The sequence below is a fragment of the Cricetulus griseus genome, chromosome 6 (assembly GCF_003668045.3).
Source record: "Cricetulus griseus strain 17A/GY chromosome 6, alternate assembly CriGri-PICRH-1.0, whole genome shotgun sequence".
In the NCBI taxonomy this organism is placed as follows: Eukaryota; Metazoa; Chordata; class Mammalia; order Rodentia; family Cricetidae; genus Cricetulus; species Cricetulus griseus.
This window is the reverse complement of record NC_048599.1, coordinates 146156603-146177196: the sequence shown is the minus strand read 5'-3', so window position 1 is coordinate 146177196 and position 20594 is coordinate 146156603. Positions and strand designations below refer to the sequence as shown.

Below are 20594 nucleotides of genomic sequence, written 5' to 3'. Positions count from 1 at the left end.
TCTCTGAGTAAGACAGAGGTAACTTTAGCTAATCTAACTTTGTTTCTATATATGCCACATAATTGCCTGAGTGGGAAGAGGCTTGCAATCTGAACTGTGGCCAACTCCTCTAGCCCACTGAATCCTGTTGACCTTTTTTGAGTTTACTTTGTTTTAAATACCTTGTTCCTACATAAGTACAGGGACAAATGTTTCAAGAGTGTCTCTGTCATAAACTTGTTCAATAGGGTCTCTATCATTAGTACAATTCTACAAAGAATAAAAGAACACCAAGAGAAACAATGAGCCCACATTCTTACCTTTTGTATCTATGGTCTTAGGAAATATGGTGTTCTACAATATTGAGGCACTTTTGAAACCTAAATCTAATAGTGATGATGATGATACCAATAATAAGCCCCCTCTGTCTCAGTTAAAGAGACACCTCTTTATTTTAAACTTACCTTGCCATCAAACTTGGAATACTCATTAAAGGGGTTATTCAGCTGCAAAGGGCACTGCTCCAGGCGTACAGACAATATGGACTGCTTGCCCAAACTTGGAGGCTTCTCTTTGAGGGATTTTTTTTCAAACAGTGATCTTAACTCCTGGGCTGAGATAGAAAAGGAAAAAAAAAAAATCGTTATCACTATGTACAGAAGACAAGTTTGTTCACTTTTCCTCAAGTCTTCCTCTGTATCCTAAAAAGGGCATGTGGAGGAACAGGCTGGGCTGACATACACAGAACCCCCTATACACACTTAAGGGTTTGTGCACAGCAGGGCAGAGTGCATGGAGAGATGCTCAGGCCTGAACTATGGAAGGAAGAGTCACTGCAGTGGAGCAGCCATCCTTAAAAAAAAGAGTATTCATAGCTGGGGCACCCAGGCTTCAGCAGCAGTCACTGTTGTGTGACACTAGACACTGCACTCTACCTCTCTGGGTGTGTCAACCTAAAAAACCTCAGAGAGCTCTCTCATGTCCTACCACTAAATGATTTTAGAATTCTAGATGTTTAAGGTCAAAGTCCTTTCCCTACTTTCCAATGGCGCCAGCATAAAATCTTGAGGACAAAAACAGAAAAGGAAAAAGAGGAACATTAGCATTCATTGTGCATGCCAACACAGTTTATCAAATCTTTGTAATAAGCCTGTGGAGAGGGTTATATTACTGCCAATTCTGTCCACATGAAAATGAGCTTGGAATATTCTGGTTAGGCCTAACTCATGCAACCACGAAAACCCCAAGGCTGGATCTATACCAATGGAGACACAAATGAACACATCACATACATAAATAACAATAAAACACAATAAAACTTGCTTCATAAATTAGTGAATAATGATTAACGGGATTCAAATAAAATCACATCAAATCAGAATCTTCAGTTCTTATTCGTCACTGAATCAATACAGTTCCACATCTTCACAAAGATCATTTAGCACTCTAAATTCACCCGAACATCCATCAAGGTGGTAAACAGATGGCAAGTATATGGGGACCATCATATGTTGTGGGATATTTGTACACTGTGTGAAGGTGTATTGCTGTGATTGATGTAATAAACAGCTGAATGGACAATAGCTAGGCAGGAGGTATAGACAGGATTTCTAATTCTAGGGAGAAGGAAGAGGAGGAGGAGGAATCTAGGAGGGTGTGGTAACCAGCTAAACAGAAAGAAAACAGGAGGTACAAGATGAAAGAGAGGTGACAGAACACAGATTAATATAAATGGGTTAATTTAAATTATAAGAGCTAGTTGAGACAAGCCTAAGCTAAAGGCCAAGCTTTCATAAGTAATAAGTCTCCTTCAGTTTGGAGGTCTGGACAATCTATGGGGTCACTGGTAGTGGATCAATATTTACCCCTAGGACACAAATGGACTTTGGGAGCCCTCTCCACATAGAGCCTAGACACACTGGGGAGGCTCCAAATGATATGACAGACTTTGAAGATACTCCATGGGAGGCCTTCCTGGGAAGCAGAAAAGTTGGGACAGGGGATTGGTGGGGTGTAGGGGAGGAGGGGAGGGAGAGAGAACTGAGATTGACATGTAAAAGAAGCTTGTTTCTAATTTAAATTTTTAAAAAAGGGGAAAAAAAGAATTTCCTTCTTGGAATGTATCAGATAAGCCTTGCACTTTCCCATCACAAAGAAAATAGAAAACAGCTAGCTCTCCCAGGACTTGACCATTAGCTCAATTTTCTCAGGGTCCCCTAAAGATGCTGTTGTCCCCAGACAACAAGAAGCAGTCTAGAAAACACAATGCCCACACTCCCAAGAGGAGGAGTGGGTGATTTTTGGTCAATTTGGTGGGGTATGGATGTTTGTTGTCATTTAGAGAGGTTGGTTACAAGTTGTCATTGGTAATGGTCAGTAAAAAGGTTGAACAAAGATTAGATTCAGGGATCTCTTTCTGAAGGGAAAGGGGAGGATATAGAATGAAGAGGTCAAAGGATAGATTGTTGAGTCTACTTTTGAACCACCACTAGTCTCAAATATTTTACATTGGTATAGACTTTTATATATTGATACAAAATTAAGGTTATTTTTGTTATACTGTATATGTGTTTCTACTTTTGTTTAAGGTATTGTGCCTATACAACTCATTTAAAAATGTAACATAAAGTTCTAGTCCTGAAAAGCTATTATTATAAACCATTTAGGATAATTAAGAAGTACAGGTTAATTGTCATGTATAACAATCAAACTTGTAGTAATGTTAGGTATGTTTTCAAGGTCATACAGAAATATATTTTAGATAGATGGTCTTAAAACACTTAAAAGACCTGCAGAATATGGCATTTAAGATGTTTTAATAACATAAGGCTTTTCATGACAGTGAGACATGTCTGGTTTCTGGAAGCACCAATTTACTTCAAAAAAGGATGATGAGCATCAAAGAACCTCCATATGGAGTTTACTTTTATTGTGGCAAAGTTAGTCAGTAGGCAAGAAACTGCCCTTTACTCGACTGCTGGCAGCATGCTGTCCAACCTGGACAAGGAGAACACAAAACAGAGTGACTGCCAAACTTCGCCAAGACAAGGTAGAACAGTCCTTCAAAATATCTGCTTCACAGAAAAGTCTGTTAAATATTCTAGGCATGTAGGCTGAAGACGGATGTTCCAATGTTACAGAGGTAACTTGGGTGACTGTCCAGGTAGCCAGATGTCTCTGTCATTTCTATAGTTTTAGAAATTGTTCCTTTGCATTCCCTGTTTACTCAGGTAGTATTATATCCATCTTGGGTCTCTGAGAGAGTTGAAGATTAGATAGTTATAGTTTTCCTTGTAATCAAATTCAGAAAAGAAACTTATATAAGAGATGTAAACTTTATAAGGTTGAGAAACATAAAACCTATAGTTGTTTATCTAAAGTCTTTTAAGATCTAAAAGGACATTGTTAGGATGGTAATACAAGTTATGGTAGAAAATTGTTTAGGTATAAAGCTCTGGACTCACTAAGATAGGATATTAATACAGTACTTTCTCCAAATTTGCCAGATACATAAACATTTTGAATGTAATTCTTTTCTGATAATTGTTCTTACTGTATATAGTTTTACTATGCTAGAGATAAAACCTTTTCTTTTTATTTAGGCAAAAAGCAAGAAATGCTGTAGGTATTTGTACACTTTGTGAAAATGTGTTGCTGTAATTGGTGTAATAAAAAGCTGAATGGACAACAGCTAAGCAGGAAGCACACATGGGATTTCCAGGGACAGAGAAAGAGGAAGAAGAATCTAGGAGGGCAGAGTTGCCAGAGAGAAAACAGGAGGTGCAAGATGAAAGAGAGGTAACACCACATGACAGATTGTAGATTATTACAAAAAGGTTATAAGAGCTAGTTGAGACAAGCCTAATCTAAACACCATACTTTTGTAATTAGTGAGAAGTCTCTGTGTCCTATTTGTGAGCTGGTGGCCAAAGAAATATCCACCTACAATTATACTTTTTCATTTCATGAATATTAGAAACTGTACAATCTCAGATTTTTAAATCTGCAATCAACAGGTTCAATCCCATTCAACTCTTCAACAATGTCAAATTAATTCAAGAGAAATCAACAGAATTCTCCAATGGTCACTTTATAACTTTTTAAAACTACATCAGCTTATCAACAGGCTAGTGAAGTAAATTCATTAAATGAATCTCTAGAGAGTTAGTGCATGAGTCAAATGGCAAAGTGACCCCTCCACAGGGGACAGCTTCCAAAGCTCCAGAAGAGTACCAACTCCTGTAAACACACTCATATTGCCACTTCCAGACAAAGATGGGCTACATGTATGGCACTGTTTCTATAAAACTGCATGAACTAGTGGCATCATAACCATCCTAGCTTGTGCCAGCACTTCCTATGATTATACTTGCAACAACACAACTTCTAGACATAATTCTGTGACTATATCTCAAATATTTAAGTGTGCATGGCTATACTGTTTTTCCTATACATACAAACTGATGATAAACTTTAATTTAAAACAGTAACAGTAAAAAGTTATTAATAATTTTAAAGATCATAATATCCTATAACAGGTTAAATTGAAAAATTGTTTATTTCTAAATCTTCCCACACTAAGGTAACCACAGGTAACTAAAACAATGGAAAGCAGAACTGGGGTTGGGAAACAGAGTTAGAAGATCAAATGCTTTAAACACATGAAGCCTAAATCTAGATTCTGGGCATACAAATACAGTTAACCTACCTGTGGTAGTTAAATGAAAAAGGGCCCCATAAGCTCCTATGTTTGAATGCTTGGTCCCTAGTTAGTGGAACTGTTTGGGAAGGATTAGGAGGTGTAGCCTTGTGGAAGGAGGTGTGTCACTGGGGTGAGCTCTGAGGTTTCAAAAGCCCACACCATTCCCAGTGTCTGTTGGTCTTTCAATTCATCCCTCCCTTCCTATCTTCCCCCTTTCCTCTGGTTCAGCATGTAAAGCTCGCAGCTACTGCTCAAACACCATGCCTGTCTGCTGCCGCAATGGTCATCGAAGTCCTCATGTAAATACTTTCTTATGTAAGAGTTGCCTTGGTCAAGGTTATCTCTTCACAGCAACAGAACAGTGACTATGACACATACATCTGAAGAACTTACATTGCAAGATTTAGGTGGTATTTTCAATGTTACAACTAACTTGCTACATGTACTCTACAAAAGTTTTATAGCCATACTGGAGAAAGGAATGGTCCCTTATTAACAGTGCTATGTGCTCTACTGGCTCCACAGAGAAACAGGCAGAGCAGGCATTAGTAACTTACTGAATGTGTTTCCAGTAGGGTTATGCATGAGGTGATGATGTACTAGCTCTTTCTATTAAGACTAATTTTCACTTTAGACTGACAACACTTCCTCTCTAGCTCTCTATGTCATGGGAAAATAAAAACAATCAAGAAGTTTTGCTTGCTCTTACTTGCACATCTTCCTGTCTTTGTTCTTTGAACCATGGAAGAACCTCTCTCTCAGCCTGGTTTCTCCCTTGTACACAAAACCCATACCCCTTTTGCCAAGCCAGAGACACTATTACTTCCTTCTTTATTCCATTTTCAGTTAGTCCGGGCAATATACACAGTACTGCTCATTAAACAAAGAAAACCCAACCCCTTCTTCCTAGTTACTGGCCCATTTCTCTGCTCCTGCAAACCACTGCATATATCCATATATCCTTACTGTCCTACCCATCTCATCACTCAATCCCAGTCAAACATTCTGGCCACACCACTCCACTAAATTAACTTTCATGAAGACTACAAAAGAAAGAAAGAAAGAAAGAAAGAAAGAAAGAAAGAAAGAAAGAAAGAAAGAAAGAAAGAAAGAAAAGAAACACCTCTGTCTTGACTCTAGCTCAATTTTAATCATCCCACAGATGTCCTGAATCTTTGAAATGATTGTCACTTCCTCCCTTTTAAACACTGTTCTCACAGGCTTCCTAGGACTCTACCTGATCTAGCTTTTATTCTCTCACAGGTCACCACTCTTCAGCCACCTTGTGGATTCCCCCGTTGGCTCCCCGGGTCACTGAAATTCTCCAGAGCTTGGCTTTGACCTTTTTCTCCATCTACATTTATATCCTGAGAGACTTCACCTAACCCTATATTTTAGAATACCATCTACAAGAGGTGAAACTAAACTGTGGCAATATAAGATTAAAAAAAAAAAAAAAAAAATGGTTGCCTCTCAGGAACATAAGAACTAGAAAGGAGAACTCTGAGAAACAATCAAATTCCTCTACATGTAACTGGGGTGTTAAGTCACAGGAATATGCATTTGTTAAAAGTAATCAAACTGAAGGAAAAAAAAAAAAAGATAAAAGAGAAGGTCTGCCAAGCCAGGCAGGTGGCAAGTACTGGGTGCCATGGGCAGAAGAGAGAGGTCGACATTGCCTGCTTTATTCAGATCCTTCTTCAGGTTTTATAAGAGAATAAAGACCAATTTGGTTTTGAAAAAAAAAAAGTAATCAAACTGTACACTCAATACCTGTAAACTTTACTGTATGTAAAATCTGCCTTGAAAAAAAATAGGGCTGGTGGGTGAGATGACTCAAAGGCACTTGCCATGTAAGTCTGAGGACGTGAGATTAGATCTCCAGAACCTACATAAAGGCGGAAGGAAATAAGTGACTGCATAAAATTTTCCTCTGAATTCCACATATGCACCCTGACATACACACGAAACTGGTGAAGACATAAATAACTATCTAATATATATGTTGGTGACTCCTAAATGACTATTTCTGGCCCTAACATTACAGTCACACACATTAACTTTACATCTGACATTCCCAAGTTGATCTTTCTTCAATGTTCCCCTTCTAAGTAGCAACTCAATTCCATGATGCCCCAAGCTTGGAAGCTGTCCTAACTCTCCTTTCGCACATCCTGTATTCTACCCATCAACAGATCTGAAAAAAACAAAAATCTACACTGTTTCTATAGCTACTGAATAAAAGTGTAATCTCTAAAACCAGAAGTGAAATGAAAAAGTCTACATGTAATGATGAGTTAGTAGTTTAATTTTAAAGAAAGAAATTATTAAGATTTAACCCCATGATAATTTGGCTATACATTTTATAACAGAATATTTTGCTCAATAGACAAAAACCCAAAAAAAGCTTTAAGTCTTCTTAATAATCACATTGTTGTAAAAAACAGAACAGTAAATACTCTCAATCATAAACTTACATTTCAATTACAGCATTAACCTACTTGTCTGTGCTTAGCCTAACAAAACTAGGAGAAAAATCCTAACCTTATAAACCATACCAGCACTCAGTCTGTGGTTTCTGAGTACCTGTTGCCCCTAAAAAGAACCAAGATGCCTTGAAGAAACTTATGAAGCTAGATTGGGGAAGAAATAGGAGCTAAAAAGGATTAATGGTATTTGTAAAACAAAACCATAGCTATTATAAAGGAATTTATTACAAAGACTAGCCTTAGCTACACAGCAAGATCCTGTCTCAAAACAAAATAACCATGAGTTCATAATGACACAAAAGAAAAAAACCTTCATTGGTCACATAGATAGGACCCCAGGAAAAACTCTCATAATTCTGAAATCTGTTAATAATGATAAAAAACAAGCACCCACCCTTTCTTTGTTGAAGGAATGTATCTAAAGATAACCAAATACTACATTATGGAAAATTCTTCATACATAAAAACTAGTTAATAGATGAAACTGGTGAATAAAGTCATAATACACTATTTACAGCCTCTGATGAAATATTGCATCCAGTAACACCCAGCAACAGCCACTCAAACCATTTATGAAAAGATGTTGAAAGCAATTTAATGATGGATTGGCAAATACCTGACTCCATTATGACTCTTAAAAATCACAAAAAAACACCAGGCAGTTTCCTGATATGTTATAACATAAAAATCATCACAAAGAAACCACTCTTACTAAAAGTTAAACCCTAACCTGATCGAATTTTTGGCTGTAACTGACAGTTTATAGAAAACAGCCAGAGACACTTATTGTTTTTTGTTTTTTGTTTTTTTGAGACAGGGGTATTCTATGTAGCTCTTGCTGTCCTGGAATTCAAGCTATAGATCAGGCTGGCCTCAAACTCAGAGATCCGCCTACCTCTGCCTCTAGAGTGCTGGGATAAACGCAGGCGTCACCATGCCTGGCTCAGGAACACACACATATTAAGACAACTGGGATACAATTATTCTTCAACAAATAAATTATCAGTAAAAATTAAAGAGAACCCATACATTAAAAAGAAATGAGGCATTTTAACTGAAAGTAGTATGTGAGGATTAACGAGACAGCTCAGTGAGCAAAGGTGCTTAGCAACCTGTGTTCAACCCCTGGAACCAAAACTCACATAAAGGTGGAAGGAGAGAACCAATTCCATAAAGTTGTGCTATGACCCTCGCATGCTCCATGGCACACACACATACACATACACACATGCATGAATCACACACAAAAATAGTAAATCAAATGTTAATAAAAATAATATATGAACCTTAGATTCAAATCTAAAGAAAGTAAAATCAAACAAAAAAATTTGAGGTAATCAGAGAAATGTGACAACAGATTAGATACTTGATATTAAAAAGTTTATATGTAATATATATTACAAAGAAAACTGAGATTCTTCATTTATTAATTATATTTTTAAAAGCAAGTTATTTATAATGAAAATTAAAAGGCTCTTTTATATAATTTAAAATATTTATAAACAAGTATAAATAAAAAGTTATGAGGAACTTGCTATTTACAATGCAAATACATACATCTAGAAATAGCCTTAATAAGACATGTTGGAACATCTATAGACATAACAAAATGATATGCTTATGAACTATTTATGCATACAAATGATCATGTGATCAACCTAAAATATATTTACCCATGTCATAAATGAAATTTACAATAAATACATGAAAATCTAAATGATCGTTTCCCCCTGTATGTGAGATTGGTAGTTTATAATTTTTCAGACCTCTCTGACCTTGATGTGACATAACTCCATAGGATACTTAGAAGGTCTTTTTGTTTGTTTGTTTTCTACACAGGTCTCACTGTGAAGCCCTGGCTATCCTCGAACTCACTAAGATTTGCCTACTTCTGCCTCCCGAGTACTGCTATTAAAGGTGTGCACCACCACTGCCCGCTGAGTGTCTTATTCTAAGCATTCCCTTACAACATGTGTGGATTTGTCACAAAGTCCATCCAAGAGACCTTTAATTCCTCTATGAGAAGGCCACACTGGGGCCAACCACATGACTCAGTGGGTAAGGCTGACAAGACTGCTGACCTGAGTTTTATCCTACATGGTAAAGAGAAACAACTCCTTCAAATAGTCCTCTGCTCATATAAACACCATGGCACATGTACACACGCACACGCACACGCACGCGCATGCCCATCAAAGGATGGGGAGGAGAAAAGGAGGAGGAGGAGGAGGAGAGGGAGTCAGGGAAGAAAAGGTTGGCTTTCATGGAATCAGTAGGAAGAAGAACATTCCAGGAAAGCTCATGAAAGTTATGCTGATTCTCCTACTGAGGAACAAAATAAGAGATGAAAGAGTTTTGACAAAATATAAGTAGCAGATAAAGAATGGATAAATGGTGCTGACCCCAAATTCCCAAGGATGATCAAAAGGATTTAAATATAACATTTGTTCCCAGGAGCGAGCATGTGTTTGAAAGATGTGTGAAAACAAAGGGCTGGGGCTGGAGAAATGGCTCAGCAGTTAGGGGCACATGCTGAGAGGACCTGAATTTGATTCCCAGTGTGCCAGTCAGGCAGCTCACAATCACCTTTAACTCCAGTTCCAGGTGTTTCGATTCCTTTGGTCCACTGCGCATAGGTATATATACACACAGACATAATTTTAAAGTAAAACAGTGCTACTCAGTTTTCCAGGCAGATGCTTAGTGAACTCCTGACTCCACTTTTCTAGCAAATTTAAAGATAAGAGTACTAAGCTGTGATGACAGAGCCCACCTACAGAAAACTTCAAAGACATTATTCTGTACATTGATGCAGCAGGTTCACGATAACTGCTTAGAACAGCCATGGGGCAAGGTGTCCTGCAGGTGAACTTCTCAAAGTATAAACAAGCATTAATGAGCTATTGCAGAAATATGGTCACAGAGTCAGTTCCTGAAATGTGTGAGAGACAGAAAAGAGAAGAAGGAAATTTAGGGAGGGAAGTGTAAATACACAATGAGAAGAGAGTCTGCAAATGAAAGCTGGAGGGGGTGATCCATTTCTCCAGCACACTGTGAAATTCTCAACAGAGTTAAAGCTGGTGGGATGAGCTGGAGAAGAGCACTCCAGGTGAAGACCATTCTCTAGTTGGAAATGGACTGCTTGCCGCATAGAAAGCAGTGGTGTTCGACTCATGTTATAGCTTCCACTTATACATTTAAGATTTGAAAGTGAAGAAAGCAAATAAAGGGTAGCAAAAGAAACAGAGCTTAAACTATCTCTTGTCTTCATTAGAGGAGATTCATAACAACTGCACTGAAATACACAGGAATTTCAAAACAAGCAAGGTGAAGGATAAAGGAAAGATGTTTAACAGAGGCAGCCTAGTCAGATCTTTAAAGTATCAGAAGCAAAGCTAGGGATGGGGAGATAGCTCAGCAGATAAAATGCTTACCAAGAAGATGCCAAGGACCAAAATTTAGATTCCTAGAATACATACAAAAGCTTCTAAGCCCAGCCTGTCATGTCATAAGTAGACAGGAGACAAAACAACAAGCTCTGGATTTGACAAGAGACCTGCTTCCAAATATAATATGGAGAGTGACTGAAGAAGGTACCCAACATCATTCTCTCACTCATACATACATAGACAGACACACACACACACACACAAACATGAACATGAAAAGAAACAACTGAAAAATATAAGAATTCAATCAGTAAGCTGGGCGTTGGTGGCACACGCCTTTAATCCCAGCACTCAGGAGGCAGAGGCAGGCGGATCTCTGTGAGTTTGAGGCCACAGTGAGTGCCAGGATATGCTCCAAAGCTACACAGAGAAACCCTGTCTTGAAAAAAGAAGGAAGGAAGGAAGGAAGGAAGGAAGGAAGGAAGGAAGGAAGGAAGGAAGGAAGGAAGGAAATCAGTGAGATGTATGAAAAAGAAATGGTAACACAGGCTGGCTGTAAACTTGAGATTCTTCTACCTCAGCCTCCTGAGTGCTGAGATGACAGGTGTGGCCTGCTGTGCTCAACATGACAATGGGACTTCTGGTTCTGCATAGGCATCATTTAGAGGAAGGCACTAAGAAAATTGGACCTAGTGAAAAAACACTGCAGAATAAAACAAGAAGCAAGGAAGACATTGCTGGATGTGAAATGTGGCACAACCATGCTTCTTCCTGCCTTCTCGTTGTGTGACTGTGGTAAATTAATAAACTCTCCCAGCCTGTCTCACCTGCAACACCACCTCCACTTTTGCATAAGATGAAGAATATGAAGTGCCAAGTACAACACCAGGAAACTCTGCTGGTCAAGTAGCAACCATTAATACTGCAAGCCTTAGAATTATTGGGCAGATTGGAGACAGTCAACAAAGATTTATGAGGCATCTATCACTTGCCAAGGAGGTATTAGGAGAACAAAGAGGATATTTCTTTTAAGGGAAGAAACAAAGAGAACGTCTTAGAAAATGATCTAATCATTATAAACTATTTTAAGACTACTTTGCTTTCAAGACTATGTGTGTGCAAGCTCAAGCGGAGTCCATATTGTGTCCAGTGTCTTCCTCTATCATTTTTCCACCTCATTTTGCTGAGAATGGGTCACTTACTAGATGTGGAACTCATTGACTGGCTAGACCGGATGGGCAGAAGCCCAAGGGATCCTCTTACCACTGCGTCCTCAGCACTGGAATTTCAGGCCTGCCACTGCACTTTCTTGACTGAGCCATTTCCACAGTAATCAAGAATTTTTTTTTAAAGATTTATTTATTTTTATTATGTATACAACATTCTGCTTCCATGTATATCTGCACACCAGAAGAGGGCACCAGATCTCATAAGGGATGGTTGTGAGCCACCATGTGGTTGCTGGGAATTGAACCACGACCTCTGGAAGAGCAGTCGGTGCTCTTAGCCTCTGAGCCATCTCTCCAGCCCAAGAATTTAAATTTTTTCTTCGAGTTGAAAATATGTAACATGGCCAGGCTATATATGCATACAGTGTATGAACACAAGACCTCAATGCTAACAATACCAGCAACAGAATGGATTTTAAGCTGAAAGAGTTGGCACATATATGCAAAAAAAAAAAAAAAAAAAAAAAAAAAAAAAAAAAAAAAAAAAAAGGTTATGGTCACTGAAGCAAGGGAAAGTTTAGATTAGGACTATATAAATGAGACTGGCAAGATAGCTCAGCAGGTACAAGTTCTGGCTGCCATCCTGAAGAACCTGTGTTCAATCCTCAAACCTACACGATAAGAGAAAACTGATTTCTGCAAGTTGACCTCTGATTCCATACATGCAGGGTGATATGTGTGTGTGGGTGTGTACACATAAACAATAAATAAAAGAATAAATAAATAAAGAAATAGAACCGTATAGATGAATCTATAATTTAAACACTCATGTGAATAAGTATGTACTATCCTTGGTCCCAAGAAGAAGGTACCAGAGTAGTAGTTTTAGAAAATGCCCTCTTCCCGAATTAACCCCTGTAAACCAGTGTGAAAGGGAGCTCAAACTAACAGGACCAGTGCACACAAGTGATGGAGCTCAAAGCTCAAACATAAATGATATCACCCCAAGGACTCAGAAGGACAGATTAAAAATAAAAGTCCATATATAATGATATAAACTAAGTATACAAATCCCAAATCATAAATGAAAGTTATTTCCATTTACCTGATTGCTTAGAATTTCTTTCTTTCCACTGAATATTTTTGCATTTGATCTGGTTTTGTCTCTCTTTGCGGAGTCGTTCTAATCTTTGAGCTTGAAAAGAAATATTATAACTATAAGTTTGTCAATGAAAGTTTACTATAAACAAAGACATAATTAACTACCTTTATATGAATAAAGATGTTTTATATTTCATATGGAGGGAGAAAGTCATAAAATTTTAAAGGTGGCACCCCTGAAAAGCAAATACCAACAAAAACATGAAAATATTCTTGATTTATAATTGAAATTAGAGGATATAAAACATTAATAGAGATCATAAAGATAGTATTAACATGGAAGAGAATAATAAAATGTGAAAACTTCTGTGATTAATATGACATTTCATTATATAAATCATTAATAACGGTCTTAAAGGAATTTTAATGCACAAATGAACTGAAGTGAATATTACATTACAGGAATAAAATTACTGTTATGAATTACTCTACCCGTTTCAAAAATTAAAGATAAATGAACTCAGACTAGACTATTAAAGTTTTAAATATAAAATCCTTTATCTAAAAATCATGAAAATTATAAAATGTCAAAGCTATATAAATTAGCATAGCTTTTCTTCAGTGAGCTGAAAGAGTTTATAGGTAGTAAAATAAATGATTTGTATCTTTGTAACATTAGTCAAATCTTAAAAAAGAACAATTTTTCTTTACAAAACTTTAAGATGTACTTTAAAGATTAAAAACTAAATTCCTTGATCAACAATACAGCTTATAATTTCAATTAAGTGCTAACACCTCAGTAAACTAAATAAAGAAATATCAGCACCAAGAGTCACCTAAAAGTACACATTTGTGATTATACTGCCACTGGCTGATCAACCTCCAACCTTCAAAAATCAGTAGCCTGGTCCTTCAAAGAAAGATGACCAGTATCCATTAGCAACTGCTGCTCACAGCCACAACTGAGCAAAGTCAGAACTCAGGCCTCTCTTAAAGCTTGTTTTCTCTTGCTACTCTTCCACATCCTATTCAGGCACACACATTGACATTAGGAAAATAAATTTTATTTACAAGCACTTTCAAGGTGGGAATTATACATTCCTTCCTTAACATTATGGGAAAGGGACATTGGAAATAATCTTGCCAGAAATTTAAAAACCATGCTGGCAAAAGCATTCTCTTTTTCTTTGTTTTTTCAAGATAAGTTTTCTCTGTGTCACCCTATCTGTCCTGGGCCTATCTTTGTAGACCAGGTTGGCCACAAGCTCAGAGATCCACCTGCCTCTGTCTCCCAAGTGCTAGGATTAAAGGCATGTGCTTCCAGTGCCCTGGCTTGCAAAAGAATTCTGACAATGCCACTATACCTAATCAAATACACTGAGGAAAAATAAATTCCACTGTAATTAGTAACTATGGAGGGTGCAGTCACAGTAATAGCATCCTAATGTTCTCAATGGGCAGCATCTTCCTGGTAAAATCTACCCAGCCTGTCACAGAAGATACCATCACAGTGACTTACAAGGATGTTACAACTAGAGCACTGAGCACCAATGGCTCTATATTACATATAAACTTCACACAAATCCTATTTTTATAAAAGTCTATCTAGATACTGGGAAGTGACATTAGTTATCTTCATCTTAAGGGCAAACTATTCTTTTTGATGTCAAAGACACTGCATTCAAATTGCCTTTCACTATGAGGTGTACCCAGCTCTGCCAGCAGACTCCCATGTTAACATTTTACATTTGAACTATGAAAATAAACATTTTTCAATGTTGTTCACCTCTTGCCACTCCCTTTCTCTGGGATTAACAGGTTACTGCTACTGATTCTGATTCTATTTTATGATGGTCTTAAAAAAAAATGATCCCTAAAATACCATCTCTCGTATGTATGCATGTATATATATGTATTTATGTATGTGTTCGCGCTCCTCTTCCTCCCCTTCCTCCTCCTCATCAATAAAAGCCCTGGCACACTGCATTCTCCTGGAAAGATTACCAAAGCACTAGCAACTGGACAATGGACAACCATAAGCCTCTAGAAGAACTAAATGTATATGACAAATTTGAGCATTTACAAACCATTGAAATCAAAGGCTAGTGATCAACTTAAGAAAATAAGGGGAAGCTGGGCGTTGGTGGCGCACGCCTTTAATCACAGCACTCGGGAGGCAGAGGCAGGTGGATCTCTGTGAGTTCAAGACCAGCCTGGTCTACAGAGTGAGTTCCAGGACAGCCTCAAAAGCCACTGAGAAACCCTGTCTCAAAAGAAACCAAAAAAAACAAAAAACCAAAAAACCAAAAAACCAAAAAACAAAATAAGGGGAAAGCATCAAGATAGGGGCATTTTGGTGCCTTCTTTACTCCATGTATGAATCCTATTAAAGCCCACATCCCACTGCTCCTCCAGGAGCTGGGACTTGGGTGGCCTGCACTCCTAGGCTAGCCTGTGTCCATATAAAGTGTTGTCACCCTAGAATCTCCTTCAAGGAAATTTCCTGGGTGGCTCTAAGGTCTCAAAACAGGGCCACTTCCTTTTCTAAAGGTAACATCTACCTACATAAGGCTCTCCTGTCTACTTGCTTCAAATAGCCCCACACCAGAAGCTCTTCTACTCACACCAGAGATGCTCAGTCACAGTCTCTGACTAGGCAGAGACTCCCTGAGGGACCTGTTCCAACACTGCCCGTTATCTCCTGGCTAACTACTGATCTGAAGCTAAGAAGACAACTAAAAACAGAGTTTACCTGTGTTTGAGCGTCTTCTAATACCAAAGTCCCAGCTTGAGGTAATATCGACAGACTGGGCATACACGTAGCCCTGAGTCTCACCACTGCTCCCCTGAACTTCTGACCCACTGTCTCCAGGCACAGAAGGAGGATGAGTCTTCTCTAGGTCAACATCATGATCAATGAGAACCATCTCACACATTCCTGTGTCATCACTGGTCACGTGTGACTGTCGAATATGAGCTAGAATGATAGTTGGATTGTCCAAGAAGGCCATCCTTTCTGTGGGCCAGGTTCTTTAAAAGGCTATTTTCTCCTCTTCATTCTGTTTCACAGGCTCACCTACCTAGAAACATGATGCACACAGCAATATTTAAGAAACATGCAAAGAAATGGCTAAATCATTTTTCAAACAAACTCAATGTGGTAAAAGTCTACCCTGAAAACCAACATTATTATCCCTGTACCCAGGAGCTTAAATGGATTAAATCTAAACTAAAAGGAAGTCCTCATAAGCACCAGTCTATGGATCTCTTGCAAGTAAATCATAGCAACACTTAGTGAGGCTACTCAAAGCAAGGAAGCATATTAGAATACACGTTTTCCCTCCTTCTTCTTCTACTCCATGCACCTGCTGTGAGGTCTGGGGTGAAGGTACAGGACAAGGTGTAATCAATCAATATGCTACAGTACTCACCTGCACTTACCAGTTTACAGTCTCATGGCTATACATTTAAATGGACAAGAAGCTCTTTGAGCTGTCAGGACTTTATAAAAGTTTATCACCAAAGTAATTTTGCTCAATAAACATTTTTTTCTTTCTCTTAAGATAATATTATATTTTAAAAATAAAATGTATTAATCAAAACTGCCTTGCCACAAGATTAATTCTAAGAACTGATTCCTTAATCCTGTTAAAACTACTTATAATGATGTTTATCACATGGACTAGATCAAGCTTTCTCAGCTGGCTGGAAATAGTCAACAGAGAATAATACATACTGTGGCTAGGAAATAGACCCTACAGACCAAACTAATATTTTTTGTTGCTGTTTGTTGTTTTGTTTTGTTTTTCAAGACAGGGTTTTTCTTAGCCCCAGCTGTCCTGGAACTTGGAGATCTACCTGCCTCTGCCTCCTAATTGATGGGATTAAAGCTGTGCAGCACCACCACCCCAGCAAGACCAAACTAGTTTTAAATCCCTAGAATCGACTTAAAAACACAGGTGGGGGGTTGTAGAGATGGCTCAGCAATTAAGAGCACTGGCTGCGTTTCCAGAGGACCTGGGTTTGTTTCCCAGTACCCACATGTTGGTTCACAAACATCTGTAACTACAGTGTAAGGGGATCTGACACCTGACCTCTACAGACACCAACCATACCCATGATGGTTGATATATACATACACATATATACATACAGGCAAAACACTCATGTACATAAAATCAAATAAATCTCAAAAATAAAAACCAGAGCATAGAAGAAGCATTGGCCTGTAACCCCAAAACTAAGGTAAGCAACAACAAGAGAGCATCACCGGGGCTTGCTAGCTGCTAGCCTAGTTCCAGATACAGAGACCCAAGGCAGACAGCTATTCAGCACAACACACACTGTCCTCACCTGGCCTCATATACATAAGTATGTACACCTGAATACATATACACCACATCCACACACATACATTCATACACCCTCACTCGAACACAAACACATATCTTTGGGGCTGGAGATATAAAAGGGTACTTGCCTAGCATATACAAGGCCTGGGTTTGGTCCCCAGTAGAAAGACAAGGGGAAAAAAAAAAAAACAGAGAAAAGATGAAAGACTTGTCATTTTTCTTCTAGAAAAGGAACATAGGAGAAAATTTAATGACATAAATCATGACAACTAATTGATTTATAAAATGTATCAAAATTTTGCCTGCCATTATCTAGTGGATCTTAAAAATACTAATATTAAAATGTGACTGAAGCACATTGCTAATCAAGATATTTAATCAAGATACACTAATATTTACTCTCTTTCCTTTATGTCTTGTAAAGAAGCTGATCTATCAGTCGCAGCTGACCACCCGCAAGCCTCCTGAGACAATCACTATTTTCCCTCCGTGAAAGGCAGGCAGCTAGCTGCTGGCAAAAGGGTTGTCCCTTTCACCTTCATATCATCTAGCTCTCCCTGCAAAACCAAATGTACTGAGTGTTCTGGAAACCAAAAACCAAATAGCAAAGAACAGAAAAAAAGTACCCTGAAGGACCCCCCCCCCAAAAAAAAAAAACCCTAAACCAAAATAACACAGAACTTTGCTAGTAAAGTGAATCTGCTCCAGCACAGCTTACAAACAGGGGAATGGGTTAAGCACCTCTGAGGAGGCACCCCAGCTCAACTTCATCCTTTGTTAGAAAGGCCTCAACACAATCCAGCATCAGCAGGCAGTCTCTTTGTTAAACAGTAGGACTCCATGTACTGATGAATTGGTGTGATTTGATCCACACCAGCTCTGAGAGGAAACTTCCACAGGACTTCCCTGGGAAACACAGCTATTGGGGTGTCATTTCTGGGCTACAATGAGGTGTTCCTGTAGTTCCATAAGGACAGGGGTCTTAGCACCACATGTCTCTGGCAACAAGAATGCTACACCAAGCAGGATACTCAATACAAGCAGCTGCTCAACTTCCAATCCTGCTTTCGAGATAAGTCCTTCAAGCATGTCAGGTGTGTGGTTAAAAAGAGGGATAACACTCCATTAACACAGACATGGGAGCTTCTAACCAATGTGCCTTTCAAAACTGTCACCTTGGGACACTATCTACTTATAAAAACACTGCTTTTCAGAACATGACAGTATTTTTAAAATCTCTTAAGAGCAGCTAAGCATCGCTTGAAGGTGTATTTGCCTTCTAACAGACGTTCAGAACAACAATGAAGTAGGTTATTTTTTCTGTTCAACTGTACAAAGAACAAAAAGATTTTTAAGAGCTCATATTAACATGTGTCCTGAAACATTACACTCTCATTAATAATAGGGGGGAGTGAAAATGGGTACTTTCTAGAGAAACTTGGTAATGCTTATCAAACTGTAAAACATAAACACTCTATGAAACATACTACAGACCTTGCCCCAGGAAGTAGCTGAGCATAAAAGTTTATTTCAATATATATATATATATATATATATATATATATATATATGTACACATTTGGAATATATACTGAAAATCCAAATGTAATCTAAACATTCAATCATGCATATGCTCTGACATGCATGCAATAGAATATTATGTTGTAATAAAAAAATATATGGAAAGGGCTGGGAACCACGAACACCAGCGTGCAAATCCTGGGCACTTACATACAAAGCCAGGTATGGTCACATATATCTGTGACTCTAGTGCTATGAGTGACAGAGACAGGAGGATCCCTGGAACTTGCTGGTCACCAGCCTAGAGTCAGCTTCAGCCACATCACAAGAAAATAAGGTAAAAAAACAACAGAACAGGACACCTAATGTCTCTGGCCTCTGTACACATGGGTCCACATGTGCATATACCACACAGAGATATACATAAAAAAATACATACATACATATATATATATATGTATATATATATATATATATGGTAGAGGAAGGATAAACAAAATATAATATATATACATTGGCAAGTACATGAGCCTTAGAACCCCAGGAAATAATACTTCAAAATGGATGATGCTTATGGACATTATAACTAAGTGAAATGTACCAGTCACAAAAGAACATGTACTCCTAAGTGTTCTCATATGGGCCTAGAGCACACACATTTTGAATGACAGAAGTATAACATGAAAAATAAAAGACCCAAAGACTGATACTGGGGTTCAAGCTTCAAGCTACACATCAGAAAAGCAAAGCAGCCAAGCCAGTCATCTTACCTCTATCTAGCTGAAACAGCAATCTCCACAAATCCTCAGAGGCAAAAAGCTCTCAGTTCCTGTCTCCTCCTCCTTACATTCCTTTCTCCACCCAGCCATATCCTCCTGTCTCCACCTCCCTAATGCTGGGATTAAAGGCTTGTGATCCCAGGTGCTGAGATCACCTTTGTGTGTGAGCTGTTTCTCTTATGACTGGATCAATTTCATGTAGTCAGTGTGGCCTTGAACTAACAGAGATCCAGCTACCTCTTAATCCCGAGTCCTAGGATTAAAGGTGTGTACCACCACCACCTAGCTTTTATAACTAGTGTGGCTGCTTTGCTATTTTGATCCCCAGTAGCTTTAATATATCATAAGCAATATGTCACCACAGAAAGGAGACTAGTACCTGCCAGGGGCTGTTGGAAGGAAAACTGAGTAGCTGTTCAGTACTATTTTCAGTCTAGGAAAATGGAAAATTCTCGAGATGGGTTGTGGTGATGGCTGCATACCACTATAGGTATACATAATGCCACAGAACTGTATATTGAAGTCATTAAAATGACACATTTTATGCTATGTATATTTTACTAACAACTGAAATTTTAATTAAATTTAAAAAGGTTTTAAACAAAATTAACTAGTTTAATCTCAATTTCAATGATAATTTTTTTTTTTTACATTTATATGTAAGAGGGAGCAAGTGAGCGAGCAAGAAACTAGAGGTAGAACCCAGGACTTCACAAATGGTGAACAGTATTAGTCCCTTTCTCCCACTTTTATTCACAGGTTCTTCAAAGCATATTTGTTTATTAAAAAATTAAAGTAGTAGGGACACCTAGGCAGAAGTGAGGACAATTCTAAAATGGAACTTTCTCCTTTTTTTAAATTTTTTTAAACAATTTTATTTATTACGTATACAATGTTTTGCCTGCAATATGCCTGCAGGCAGGAAGAGGGCAACAGATCTCATTATAGATGGTTGGGAGCCACCATGTGGTTGCTGGGAATTGAACTCAGACCTCTGGAAGAGCAGTAGGTGCTCTTAACCTCTGAGCCATCTCTCCAGTCCCCTATCTTTTTTTTTTTTTTAATCTTATTTTATTTTTTGGGGACAGGGATTCTCTGAGTAGCCCTGGCTGA

The 20594-nt window shown here is 38.2% G+C and overlaps 1 protein-coding gene across 7 annotated transcripts in view; it reads right to left on the bottom strand.

The window, feature by feature from the left end:
* The window catches only part of Mapkap1 (MAPK associated protein 1), a 218143-nt gene that overhangs the window by 171770 nt on the left and 25779 nt on the right, over positions 1–20594 (bottom strand). For 6 of the 7 annotated variants that reach the window (XM_027423728.2, XM_027423732.2, XM_027423731.2 and 3 more), the window contains exons 1-3: positions 15582–15840; positions 12834–12923; positions 444–592 (exon numbers count right to left, since the gene is read on the bottom strand). In XM_027423728.2, the coding sequence (XP_027279529.1) occupies positions 444–592; positions 12834–12923; positions 15582–15840 (498 nt within the window). Of the gene's footprint in view, positions 1–443; positions 593–12833; positions 12924–15581; positions 15910–20594 lie in introns of those variants that run through there. The other variant, XM_027423729.2, reaches the window with a different exon arrangement.